Source organism: Hydra viridissima, unplaced genomic scaffold (assembly GCF_058129835.1).
Source record: "Hydra viridissima isolate aposymbiotic clone 2 unplaced genomic scaffold, HvirCarnegie_v1 scaffold_2, whole genome shotgun sequence".
NCBI classification, from domain to species: Eukaryota; Metazoa; Cnidaria; class Hydrozoa; order Anthoathecata; family Hydridae; genus Hydra; species Hydra viridissima.
The window spans coordinates 24563135-24577018 of NW_028324301.1; the positions used below are offsets into that span (position 1 = coordinate 24563135).

The 13884-nt window shown below is 30.2% G+C and overlaps 2 protein-coding genes and 1 long non-coding RNA gene across 5 annotated transcripts; 2 read left to right on the forward strand and 1 right to left on the reverse strand.

The window, feature by feature from the left end:
* Positions 1 to 2344: 2344 nt before the first annotated feature.
* LOC149892561 (uncharacterized) lies at positions 2345 to 3382 on the forward strand. 2 transcript variants are annotated; one of them, XM_090080505.1, is made up of 3 exons: positions 2345 to 2486; positions 2634 to 2891; positions 3071 to 3382. In XM_090080505.1, exons 2-3 carry the CDS (start codon positions 2643 to 2645, stop codon positions 3326 to 3328), a joined length of 507 nt encoding a protein of 168 aa, XP_089936631.1. In that variant the 5' UTR covers positions 2345 to 2486; positions 2634 to 2642; the 3' UTR covers positions 3329 to 3382. The 2 variants fall into 2 exon arrangements, with proteins under 2 accessions (XP_089936631.1, XP_089936632.1); XM_090080506.1 differs by lacking the exon at positions 2345 to 2486 and having other exon boundaries at positions 2558 to 2891.
* A 528-nt stretch (positions 3383 to 3910) lies between these two features.
* Positions 3911 to 5458, reverse strand: LOC149892562 (uncharacterized). Its single transcript, XR_016450067.1, has 2 exons — positions 4822 to 5458; positions 3911 to 4711 (listed from the first exon to the last, which is right to left on the reverse strand). It is a non-coding gene; the product is annotated as an uncharacterized LOC149892562 (long non-coding RNA).
* Positions 5459 to 7908: 2450 nt separating this feature from the next.
* On the forward strand, positions 7909 to 13429 carry LOC149892563 (A-kinase-interacting protein 1-like). 2 transcript variants are annotated; one of them, XM_090077195.1, is made up of 5 exons: positions 7909 to 8000; positions 8287 to 8452; positions 9096 to 9176; positions 12667 to 12850; positions 13101 to 13429. In XM_090077195.1, the coding sequence occupies exons 2-5, from the start codon at positions 8312 to 8314 to the stop codon at positions 13154 to 13156; spliced, it is 462 nt and encodes a 153-aa protein (XP_089933321.1). In that variant the 5' UTR covers positions 7909 to 8000; positions 8287 to 8311; the 3' UTR covers positions 13157 to 13429. The 2 variants fall into 2 exon arrangements, with proteins under 2 accessions (XP_089933321.1, XP_089933320.1); XM_090077194.1 differs by having other exon boundaries at positions 12667 to 12825.
* The last annotated feature ends 455 nt before the right edge of the window (positions 13430 to 13884 follow it).

Consider the following 13884-nt stretch of genomic DNA (forward strand, 5'->3'; position numbering starts at 1 on the left):
GATACGGTGCCGACATTGCTTACCAAATAATACATCCAATAACAACAGACAGAATAAATACCCTAAAAACTTAGCAGAAAACTGCTACCAAAGTTTTTAAAATAGAGAAGTGCACAGGATAGTTTGTATCTAAAGTGAGTAGAGGGATCGAAGGGTTAAGATACCCTAATCCTCCACCAGTACTTCGTTTCTAATTTTCTTGTTCTCACATTAGTTCGGACGTTTGAACTTTTGATTACGGAATTGATTTTTTAAATAGAAATGGAATAAAATATTACCGTAATTGCTCAAACTTGCACCGAGTTCCAATAAGAGCTCCCGGTGAATTAGTAAGAGGCGCTCTTTCTTCATTGGTTATAGAGATAAACCTTATTTATCACAAAATAAATGTTTTCTAATAAAAATACGATTTCGTCATATTTATTAGGGAGGAGTAAAAAATTATCTAGATAAATGAATCATTTTTTATTAAACTTGATATGATATTTATAATCGATTGCCTTTTGGGAACCATGTTATAAAAACAGTTCAGCGGTACACCCAATGATCTCTATAATAACTGGATAGCGCATCTCTAATATCAAAATTTACGCCAAAATCGCCATATTGGAAAGTCCCATAACGCTAAAATCTGATATGTGTATTTAAAGCGTTAAGCCGAAAAACAGAACTTAAAGCTTACGGGATTTAAATTTTTGGGGCTTTCCAATATGGCGATTTTGGCGTCAAAAAATTAGAAGTTTTGCTCGGAGTTGCGCTATCCAGTTATTATAGAGATCAGTGGGTACACCTGAAAAAATCCCACTGAAAATAGAGCCGTGACCCGGAACCCTACATTCGGTGGAAAATGAAATTTTCGAATGTTATAAAAAAAATCTTAGCATTTCACAATTTTTAGCCGAAAAATTAAAAAATCTTAATTCATAGAACTCTAAATGTTTTCAATATGAGTACAACATATTGTTGACAAAAATTAAATTATTTAACGCATCAAAATTATTTCATGTAAACAGACTTCAAATTAAAATTTTTAAAACAATCAAGGTTTAAATTAAGGTTTAATTTAAATTAAGGTTTAAATTAAATAAATCCATAATTGTTTTAAGTATGTTTGTCAAAGTGTTACAGTGTCAAATGTGTGATACAGTGTCAAAGTAGTGTTACAGTGTCAAATGTGTAATACAGTGTCAAAGTAGTGTTACAGTGTCAAATTTGTAATACAGTGTCAAAGTAGTGTTACAGTGTCAAATGTGTAATACAATGTCAAAGTAGTGCTACAGTGTCAAATGTGTAATACAGTGTTACACTTCCTTTAGTTTTAAATTTATTGGTACTTTAAATCCTTCTGGATAAAAAATGAAATGGCAAATCTTTTTTAAAACTTTTCTCATAGAATGAACATGTTGAGTCTTCAAATAAATCTTTTCAAAAATCCAATACAAAAGCAGAAATCCAGCTGAACTAGAGCTGTCATTTTTACAGCTGAAAAGTCTTTAGCTTTAGACAACTTTCAGCTGCAATTTTTTTATAACATTGAAAATGTTGTTAAGCTAAAAATTTTCTATAATTTTTGGCGCATTTATTTATTTATTTATTTAACTGTTGGGGCATTTACAACCGAAAAAAGGTTTATAACATGATCCTCTAGTGAAATAAAAAAAACCATTTTATAGTTTTATCCTTCGATTTAAAAACATCTCTCCATAAGCATTACTGTGGTAAAACATGGCATTTGTTCTAGCAATTAAACTTTTCCGATCACTAGAGAAGCCCAAGTAACAAGTTTTATAACTAGTAAGCTCAGGCGTCTCGAAACGTTTCGGGAATTTTCAATCGAGATCTTTATTTCGAGATGATACGAGAAGTTACGAGATTAAGTTTGAAAATTCACCAAAAAATCTCGAAAATTTCGAGATTGTTTTGAGTTTTTTTCGAGAGTTACATGATTCTTTTCGAGATTAGTTACGAGAATCTCGTATTTACTACATTTCGAGATAGAGCGAGAATTTCGAGATATTACGAGTTCAAAAAAAAAAAGGGATAAACTAGTTAATCCGTACAAAGTACACGTTTTTGGGACAATTGACGCGCGCGACAGCTGAATTGTTATTGTTTTTTTTTTTGCAATTTAAACAGAGCTAAAAGTTAAAAAACTTTAAAAGTTTAATGAAATTAGTTCAAATTGTATTAAATATATAATTTTTTTTTGTTATTCAACAATATTTTCATCTTTTTTACAAAGAGTCGGGTAAGAAAACACTTTATTACTATATATTTTAACAATTTATTGTTTATTTTGTTGTGTCTTTTTACTTTAGTTCATTACTTAAAAATTTTTTTTAGTTTTTTAATAAGATGACAAAGTTAAAAGTTAAAAGTGAATGATGTCAGTGAAATAAACAGTTATGTTTACACTTACAAGTTTGAATTGTCATGTAGATGAAATGTCGTATTGAAGTAATTGGCTATTTGCAGTAAAAATTTTGGTAATCATTTTCCTGGAAAGTTCAAGTTTTCTTTTGTAGTTCCTGGAACTTTTTATCGATCGGACGTATTTAATTATTGTCCTGGAAAATTTTTTTTTGAAATTTTTTTTTTGATTTTGATAGTGATATTTGATTTCATACTTTTAGTCTGACAACATGGTTCATCCAAGGACAGAAATATGGAAGCACTTTACTGAGGAAAGAGTCATCGAGAATGGCATTGAGAAAGTTTTTGCGAAGTGCAACATTGACAACTGTGGCCTTGTCTCCAAACTTACAGATAAAAACACCAGTGGTATGAGGCGTGGCATGATAAGTTCTCACTCAGTGATCTGGCTGGCTTTGGGAAAAGAAAAGGCAGAGAAAAAGCGCCAAGGAGATGTTGCGTATCAGAATCTAGAGCAGGTGAATTGGTGTTTTAAATCATTTTAATTAATCTTTATGAAACTATTTCTATTGAATATTAATTATTTCATTGTTGATTTAGGATTTTTGAATCATTTTTCTTTTGTTTACTTATGAATCCAAAACCTTTTTAGTTTTTACACAAAAAGGTACTTATTATTACTTTTTTTAAATTTTAGTTATACGACGAAGATGAGCGATACGAGCAAGAGCAAGGAGGACATGCACCTAAATTCTTGGATAGAGGCGTTAAAAAGAGGAAGTTGGGAGGACCATCAACACCTGAGAAAGCCAAAAACATTGATGCATACATGAAGCATAAGCCGCAGGACAAAAAGCTGCAACGAGGAGATATAGAAATTGCCAAGTTCTTGGCCAGATGCAACCTTCCCTTCAATCTGGTAGAAACTGAAAAAAGAGTCGAATGTTTCAGATGAGGACTGCCAATGTTTGCTCAGGTGGCCATTGAAATAGTGTTTTGTTTTTTTAATCAAAATTTAGGTACAAAAATGAACAAAAAATCTTTTGTCCCAATAGTTTTCAATATATTTGAAAAATTAGAAAACCTGTCTCGTAATATCTCGAAAAACATCGAAAAAATCTTTTAAATCTTGTTAATTTCTCGTTATTCTCGTAATATTGTCATATTTCGAGAAGGGAAATTTTGTGGCCAATTCTCAATCGAGAATCTCGTTACTTCTCGTAACCTCTCGAAACAAATTCTCGAAACTTGTGAAAACTATGATCTCGATCGAAACTATTCTCGAAACTCAGTCTCATTTCGAGATCTCGTATTGTACTGTCTCGTAACAAAAATAGTTTCGAGACGCCCGAGCTTAATAACTAGTATCTTTACCACGGATATATTAGAAATCTCATAAAAAAACTCACTCAGTCAAATCATACAATGAAATTACTGACTCTCTTACAAGTTATTATTGAAATACCTTGAGCTTGTTTTAATTGGCTGGAGCTATAATCAAGAAAATACTTAAAAGAAAAAACCAAACAGCACTAAGTTTTCAGAATATTAGCAAGTGTTTTATTGAGTAAAAAAAATATTGAAAATGTAAGTTTATAAATTTCCTTAGCCCTGATATTGAATATCCAAATGGTATTAAAAAGTTAATCGCTACATCCCTACTCAGCAACAAAATATAGTGAGTAGTGTTATTGTAGGAATATAATGAGAGCGTTATATAAGTCTGTCATATTAGATGGCATCAAGAGTTTCTTTTTGCACCTAACAGATCCATTTAGCATGTTCCCTTGGAGATCAAGACAAACCCTGGGTACATCATTTCGCATGTGAAATTTGCAAGAGAAATCGTGAATGCAAGTTGAATAATCCAATTTTGCGCTCTCTTAGATGGAGGCGTTTTAGTTTGTATTTTTAACGGTTTAAAGAATCGCAATTAGAAATATGTTTAAAATTTCAGAGGTTTCAAAGTCCATTTCTTTAATGCTTACTTTTAAAAATTCAAGAAGAGTGGGTGATTACTCAGAGGAGCAAGATGAGCGATTTCACCGGGATATACAAGGCTGTAGACATCTTTACCAAGAATAAGATATTAACAACATGCCAGGGACTTTATTTGGGTTAATTCAAGAAAGCAATTTGTATTACGGTTGAAAATCTAGAAATTCTAATTTCTGAATCCTTCTTAGTACTTTTGACTTTCTTTGTATAGCAGTGAGCCCAGTTTTAATTCAGATTGTATAAATGAAAAAGTTAAACTTCTCCTGTTTTATCTCTATAAACATGAAACTTGGTAGCATTTTTCCATGATTTTTATACATGAACATTTCCAATGTAACACCTAGAAGCAAAAAAAAAAAAAGGTAAACGACGATTAAGTTTTTTCAGGTAAATGTTTCCTTAAATGAAAGTATATGTAGCTTCCTGTCTTGGGCAAATTAAATATCTTACAAGAAAGACAAATGAGCCATGAAGTGCGAGATAACCAAAACACAAGATAAGGCAGTCACACAATTGAAGTTTTAACATGAAGTTGCAATAATAACTAGAAATACAATTGCTTGCACCGATAAAATGACAATAGTCCAGTTTTAAGCAACGCGACGAGACTGTATCATCTTTATGCTTTTTACTAGACAGAGAACTTTTAAATGAGTCAGAGAAAACTGGCAACCACGGTTGAAGTCAAAATACTAAACAAACATATTTATAAACAAAATCGATTGTCTGTGCTGAAACAAAACATGGTAAAAACTTCATATAAAAAAAACCAAATCATTGATGATGTTTTGGTGAAAACCAAAAATATACCATACTTGGGCTGAATCACCTTAAATAAAACTTGCATACGGATTTCATTTTCAAGTGTAAGAATTAGTGCAGAGCTTTTACTGTAAATTGATTTTAATATTCACTTTTCTGATTGTTGATAATGACGCTTCATTTAGGTTAGAATTGAGATTGATCGCAGCACATGTTTAAAGTACTGTCTTCTTAATTTGATAAACGAATGTTGCTAATCAACTTGTGAAGTTTTCAGAATTTTTTTATCTTAAGATAAAAAAAAAACAAACAAACAAAAAGATGTAAAAAGCTGTAAAAAGTTTTTGCTATAAGACGATATTCAAGACAGGTGCTCGCACAATTGATCTTCTATTCAAAGAAAACTACGGTTTTTAATAATATAAAACTAGGCTTGGTTGTTTGTTAGGCCTACTATTATTTAATCAACACCAAGCTTAAAATAAAAAGACGCAACACGTGTTAGGCTAACCTCTCGACCAGATCATTTAACTAAGACATTACAACAGCAATATCTCAACTATATAACACTTTCGATGGTAAAAATAAATGCAGCAAAAGTACATAAGAAAATGCAGCAACAATAGATATTTTGATATGTTTTGTTGCTTCAAGCTTTAAAATCGAACAGTTTGACAACTCGAAGAAATTCGAAACTTCGTTGTCATTGAGGTAGTTTTAAAAAGTATGCTGTTATAATTTTTTGCTGCTATTATAATTTTTTTTGTGATTTTTTTTTTGATTGAAACGAAAAACAAAAATCCTTAAGATTTTATAACAAATTTAGAAATTTAAACTCTACTTAGTGATGACTCAATAACGTCAACTAAATGTAAGCGAAGATCTTAGTGATGACTCGATAACGTCAACTAATGTAAGCGGTAGTCTAAGCTATGAGCTTCCAGTAAACTGAGGAGAGGGCTTGAAAAACTTTCACTTTACCGCAAACTGGTCTTGTAAAGGCTGGAGGCTTTAACTAATTGAGGTAAATTCATATGAATACATATATAAGTTTGTACGCATAAAAATAAATTCACCTCAATTAAGTGAGGTTTCCCAGCTTTTTAAAGTTTGTGGTAAAATTACAGTTCTTCAAGCAATTAACTCGGTTTACTGGGGTAAAAGTATACAAGCGTAAGCAACTTTGATAACAAACACAGATTTATGCGAACGGCTATTTTATGCAAACGGCTATAATTTATGCAAACGACTATTTCGGTTCATCTACTACTAACATAACTTAAGAATTTGTCCAACCCGTAAATTGTAACTCCTTACTTGTAAATTCTCATTCTTAACTTGTATATCTATAAATCGCTTAAAAAACCTTCTCCTTGTTATACCCTCTTTCTTTTTTTTGTGCTTATGACGCCTGTTATGTCCCTACCTTTTTTTTTTTAGCCTATTACATATCGAATGTGTTTTCAAGTGGTCGTAGAACAATCTCTTTTCCATAACGAAATATAGCAAGACTTAAGTTTTCGTTGTAAATAAGATCAGAAAAGGATGTATGAGACAATAATGCAGGATAAAGAAAGCGGCATGTAGAGTAACCAAAAAAAAAAAAAGAAAAAATGACGGAACTTTTGATCGTTATGTTGTCGGTTGTCAGGAAAGTCTTGTCGGTTTTTAGTCGGTAAACTTTAAACGTTGAATAACTTTAGTAATACTTTACTAAAAATCACTTGAAATAAGAACCGTTTGAATCAGCGCACATTTTTTTAACAAGAAATAACTCGATTTATTCCATCAGCAAAAATTTGGTGCTCGAGATTCGATGAAGTCGACAAAAGCTTTTTTTGCCTGGTTCTGATTGACAAAGGTTCAACCAGTGAGAAAGTTATCGAAGTGTTTGAAAATGTGGTTGTCGGTTGGTGCAAGGTCTGGGAGTATGGTGGTTGAGGCAGAACTTCGACGCTCAACTCATTTAGTTTTTGAACGGTGATTTGTGAAACCTGTGGCCGAGCGTTGTCATGTTGTAGGATCAGACCATGCCTGTTGACCAATCCCGGTTGCTTCTGGCGAAATTTCGCATACGTTTCGTTGGTTTCAGCAAAATAGGACTCTGAAGTGGTTGCTTTGCCGGGTTCCAAGAAGTTATAGCGGATCACACCAGCAGCAGACCACCACACTTAGTCTTTTTTCGGCTAACAGAAGTGCCTGGGGGCTCGTTTGCGTCTAACCACTGTCCCGAACGTCTCCAGTTATCGTAAAGAATCCACTTTTCATCACACTTTACGATTCTATTCAAGAACGGGTTTCGGTTTTGGTTTCGCAGAAGTAAGGAAGAATAAATCACAAAACGTGAAAATTTCTGTTGATCTTTCAAATCTTGGGGAGCACCCACTTTTCGAGCTTTTTCACTTTTCCAATGCGTTTCAAACCATCCAAAACAGCTTGGCGACTGACTCCTAGTTCTTCCACGATCCCCCGAACCGTTTGGGATGGGTTGACTTCTAACCAGGGTCCTCAGACCAAAAATTGCCCACTGAAATTCCATAATAATTGGTTAAAAAACGGAGAAAATTAAAACGCATATAAAAAATGAATAGCATTATCAGAAAGAGCGTTCAATTTTGCATCGAACACTATATAATAAGTGACAGTAGAGAAATTATTTATTCAGAAAATTAAATGACAAAAGTAGCATACATCAAACCGACAAAACTTTCCTGACAACCTTATAAGTTCTTAAAAGTCTATTTCGTTTTTTCGGCTCGTTGCATTACTTAAAACATTCGTCACGACCAAAATCACCGATAGAGTTCCGCGCTTAGATTTTTTGTTTACAAAATAATGCAGAAAAAATGGCGGGATTTACTTGACATGTAAAAAAGAAACTTTTGATTTACCATTTTAGTTTACCCTTATTTATTTTCACTTAAAAAAAAAAAAAAAATTTTATGAATTTCTTAATTTAATAATTATTATCATTATCATTTACTTATCTAGCTAAATATAATTTGATTAATATCTATTCTACCTTACACCTACATCGACACAGATTCACAGACACACGCAGACGCATACAGACTCATAAAAACAAACACATACAGACAAAGTATAAAACTTCATAAAATTTTAACAACTGAAATATTTTTCATTTTTCTATAGGAATTTGGAGTTTTCATGAGAGATTATGAGTTGCAACAAACACAGTTGCAACTGGTCAGCCTGTACACTTTGTCGTTCTGGTCGTTTGTCAATGTCAACATACCAGCAAGCAAAGCATAGAAGCATTGATTGGCCTGTTATACAAAATAAACCCAAAAAAGAACAGGTGTAAAGACTAGCCAATGTTTTTAATCATAAAAAGTTTCAGTTATGTATAGTAATCATTTGAAAGGAAGCATTATCTTTCAATAATGTCAGCTTTAAATCCATTTCATTTTCTTCTTTAGTGTTAATTATATAGTTGAAATCACCACATACTCCAAATGACATGAAAAATTAGATAAGCTTTATAAACAATGTGTAACTGTAGTGTGTTTGTAAATTTTATTACCCTTTATTGAAAGCTCATTAGAAGGAGTTGTCTTTATAACTTAGCATGGAACTTCAAAATTTCTTAGAAAATTGTAAGTGAACCAATAGTCTAATCAAAGTGCTCCCACACTCACTCTTCTTTTGTAAATTTTACAATGAGGAGGTAAAAAAGTTGAGTTAATATAATAATGAGAAGTTCAATACTAATTTAAATAGTAAGCAGAATTGTTTACTATCATAATAATACTTTTTGAATAATATAAAGACCATACCAACTCAAGTTAACCCAGTCAGTTTTTTAATCCAATGTAATGGTAAAAAATTTACCTTCCAAATTGATGTTAGACAATTTCTATAGATAAAATGTTAAATACATCAATTTAAAGGTAAACTTTGTAGCTTTTTTAATTGCTTTACCTTTTTTTAACTATGTTAAGGACAGTTCAGAGGTATGTTTGTTTAATGATGCTTTTGATAAAATGCTGGAGTACATGGTGTTTACATCTGAGCAATGCAAGGTAATATGCATAATTTTTGTGGAGTAGTGTTAATAGGTCTTTTTTATTATATCTTTGTGAATTGAGTTTTTTAATGTAATACACAGATTACAATGCTGCCAGTTATCTATGATATTATTAATAGTAAGGTTTGTAAAACTGTTATGAAATACAAGTGAAAAAGTAAATATTTTCTATTGTATTATATGCCTTAAACAATTATTTAGAATAACTGGAAAAAAAAGTTGAAGATGCTTATATATATATGATTTGCTCTTATTTGTATATTTACTTAATTGTTTTCTTTTGAACAGTAAAAATTTAAATTTAACCCTTTACTTCACCAAATCAAACCAAAAACAAACAAAAAAATTTATGTTTTTTTTTTACCTCTATAGTATTCTATTTCGTGTCCAAAAAAAAAATAGACTTTAACGATTTATTGAAAAGATATGGACATGTTGTTCTACATCAACATTGCGAAAAATGAGCATAAAAGCAACACATTTTCAAGGTAATTTTTGGAAAAAAATCATGTAAGAAACAAAAAGACATCAATATATATATATATATATATATATATATATATATATATATATATATATATATATATATATGTATGTATGTATGTATGTATGTATGTATGTATGTATGTATGTATGTATGTATGTATGTATGTATGTATGTATGTATGTATGTATGTATGTATGAATGTATGTATGTATGTATGTATGTATGTATGTATGTATGTATGTATGTATGTATGTATGTATGTATGTATGTATGTATGTATGTATGTATGTATGTATGTATGTATATAAATATATAAATTCCATTAAATATAACACTAGGTGTGAAAATTATAAAAACAATTGCAAGTGGTAACCAAGCATTTTTCACAAAAAATATGACTATAACCTGACTTGCAATGTCTGTAGCGGTTGCTATTTTTCAGAAAAGTTAAGCAAGTGACCAACATTGTCTAAGCAGATTTCCCTAGCCGGAGCATTTACTGGGCAGTGTTTTTTCTTTGCAACAGATGTATCACTTCTTGGTCTGCCTCGACAAACTTTTTTTTCTTGTAACAAAGAATCTGCAATATGTGTTTGGAACTCTAATAGTTGAATTATGTTTTTCCTTATATCTCCATTTTGTTTGCAATGTCTTTTATACAAAATCCAGCCATTCACTACTGCTACATTGATAAAATAATAAATAAAATGCATATACCATTTTTTTGTACCTAGCTTTATTCTATACAATGCCATCAACATATCGCATAAGTCAACTCCACCCATATGTTTATTATACTGATGTGTCTGGGCAAGACACTTTTACAATAACTTTATCTTTACTAGACCATCGATTAATTGAATCTTCCAATGAAGGACCAATAAATGTTGATGCTAGCTGTACCACTCCATTATCCATCCAATGTATAACTGTACTGTTAGAATTAAAGTCAACCCAGTAATCTAATGAGCCACGTCCCATTTTTTCTAGCTCTTTTTTTTTAGACATTACTTTTTCAGCACCATGCAAGCAGTTATTACGAATGGTTCCAACAGCCCATATTCCAAGATCCTTAAGAGTTTTAAACAGCTTTATGCTTGTAAAAAGATTATCCATGAAGATTTTATGCTCAATGTTTTTTGGCAAATGTTTAACAAGTTTAAGCACTCCTGCCTCAACTTTACCATATTCTTTAGAAGTATCTGTATTTTCTTCTTTGCCAAGATAGATAGTAAAATCATACAGCAATCCACTAATTCCACATCGTGCCCAGACTTTTATGCCCCATTTATGCGGCTTCTTTGGAAGATATTGTCTGATTGGACACCTCAATTTTGTGGGAATAATTTGTTCGTCAATAGACTGACATTCTTCTTGTTCAACTAACCTGCACATCAAGAACAGATTGCACAATTGGTCTAACTTTGTACAGATGATCATATTCTGCCGTGCCTTTTTTTGACATGTGTGTATTATCATTTGTATGAAAATATTTTTTTAGTACTTCAAATTGTTTTAAAGCCATAGCATCTGCAATTGATGCACATTTAGTGTGTTGAGACCAATGCATTCTATATTGTGGATATTTTAGGACTCCCATAGTAATTAGTATCCTAATAAACTGTTCAATTTCATCACAATCAGTGTTAACAGATTTTCCTGTAATTTGTACAGAATGTCTGATCAGCAATGATTTTAAATAGTAATGCATCAAAAAATTTATTGAAGTATTGTCTTGGAGACCATTTCAAATCTGTAATCTTCTTGAATTCATCACCTTTGAAACTCGAATCAACATTGTGAGATAATTGTTTACGCCATCGATAATCACTTTTTCTGCCTTTTACTATTTTTTTTTTTATTATGACATTCTTTTGTATTATTTTTTGGTTTTCTTCAGCATTATTTTTTACAATAAGACTACTCTCATTATCAAAAGCATCCATTTCACTTGTTGATTCACTTTTAGATTCACTTCTTAATTCATTTTCTGACTCATTTGTTGATTCAATTACAAAATCAACATCATTGTTTGCTTTGCGATGCACTGGTTTAATAATGTTAGTGTTTTCGTCATAACTTTCAGGATCACTTTCAGAAAACTCACTTAATTCTGGGTTGGGAAGATAAGTAACATTAACAATACCTTGTTCACCATTGTCAGTTTTAAATCTTTTTTAATATAAAACTTGTTAACCCTTATACAAGTCATCTAAAAATAAACAAATTTGACATTTATACTATATAAACATAAACTTTGTGTGAGTATATACATATATACTTATACAAAATTTACATATATATTTATAATAATTATATATATAAACTATATATATTATATATATATAATGTATATATATATATAAATATATATATAATATATATATATATATATATATATATGTATATATATATTATATATATATATATATAATGTATATACATACATATATATAATGTTTTTTAAGCAATGGTTTTCGCATCTTAAGCAGTAACAAAATTTAACCTAATCTGCGCAATGTTGCTGTACAACAACAAAGTAATTTTAATCATTTTTACCCATCCAAATTATAGTTAAAAAAAATTTAAGTGTTAAGATAAAACAATAATAAATAATTTTTATAATTTTATTTTTTCCATACTTTCTAGACAAAAATATATATGTAAATACAGACATAGAATTTAAGAATTATACAAACAGCTTTACTACAACATTTTCTCAACTTGCAAAACATTATTACATGCAAAGCATAGTCCAATCGAGCAGGAAAACAATTTAAATTTAAAGACTTATCTGTGATTAATAATTTTATGAAGTCTGTAAATTAAATGCTACCTTTGGTTGCTTTATTTTCAACAATTTTCAACTGTTGTTGTGCAACATCACCGCGAAGTAAAGGGTTAAAGAGTTTGTTTATGAATCTTAAATTCTCTATATAGAAAGTATCTTCAAAAATCATATGTATATATCAAAATTCTGTATGATTTTTTTTACTAGAAGTTTCATCAATCAACTCTTGAAAATTGTTTAAATGAAAGTGATATAGTTCATCGCCAGAGATACCATAGTAATACATATTGGTCTAATAGTATTGATCAGGATGGTACTGTACATCTGGATAAAAGTATAAATCAGCAGAACCATTGCGAAAATCTAGTAAGAGTTCTTGAAGTTTCAAAGAGTAAATATATATTATATTCTTGGTATAATTTTATCGTTGTTCTAAGTTACATTTAGTTTCCATTGAGTATTTTTAATTAATTTTTTCATTTGTAGTGATTAGTTCTATTTATTTGTTTATATGTTATCTGTAATAAGAATATCCCAAACTTTTAGCAAATCACTTAAAAAGGTTTTAATTGGAATAAAATCAGTCTGTTATATTTATATGAAAAGCATTTTTGTGTTTATTTTGACTTATGAATTCATAGTCAGAAGATATTCATTTGGAAGTGGAAGAAGGTACCTATGCTGTCACTGTTGGTGACTGGGGTTCAGACAAACAACAAACACGTGTTGTGCATATAACTAAAGGTCAAACGCTAAATCTCACTTTTGGAATGTGACTTTTTTAAACTTTTATTTGTTTGTAATTTAAATTTTTTATTTTGTACTTTTAATTTATTACAAACTATTAAGCACAATTTTTTTACTGAAATATTATTTATTAAAAGTTTATGTTGTTTTATGAAAGTATATTACATAACGATTCTAGGGTTGGCAGACTAAAGTGTATAAGTCAAAAAATTTTTGGTTTTTAGCTTGCTTTTTATTTTTCTCCTGTTGTAAAGTTTTTGTAAAATCGTATTTTACTCTGACAATCATAAGATTATGAAAATTACTTTTGAAATAAGATAATAGTTTATTAGGATATAAGTCAATTTTTTCTAAATCAGAGAATGTTTTTCATTAAAGTTTAACAAGTATACAATGCTGTACAAATGTACATTGCTCAGCTGGAGAGGTCAAAATTAAGAAATGACCCTGAGCATTATACAAATGTACAATGCTGAGCTAGAGCCCAGAAAAAGTGGGAATCTGACTCTCAAATAATTTTGAAAAAGTAATTATTTTCTAGAAAATGTTTTTTTTTTACAAATTTTGTCTGTCTAAAAGAGATATCAGCATTATTTTTTATATATTTGTTTTTCTTTCTTACTTTATTTAATTATTTATCTAAAAGTTTTATTCTCTTACTACAATTTTTGGTTACTT

Coding starts and splice junctions, on each gene's coding strand:
- LOC149892561 (XM_090080505.1), top strand. CDS start 2,643: ATGGTTCATCCAAGGACAGAAATATGGAAGCACTTTACTGAGGAAAGA. Junction 2,892..3,070: donor CGTATCAGAATCTAGAGCAG/GTGAATTGGTGT, acceptor TTTAAATTTTAG/TTATACGACGAAGATGAGCG.
- LOC149892563 (XM_090077194.1), top strand. CDS start 8,312: ATGAGTTGCAACAAACACAGTTGCAACTGGTCAGCCTGTACACTTTGT. Junction 9,177..12,666: donor TTACATCTGAGCAATGCAAG/GTAATATGCATA, acceptor TTTTTTTACTAG/AAGTTTCATCAATCAACTCT. Junction 12,826..13,100: donor AGAACCATTGCGAAAATCTA/GTAAGAGTTCTT, acceptor ATGAATTCATAG/TCAGAAGATATTCATTTGGA.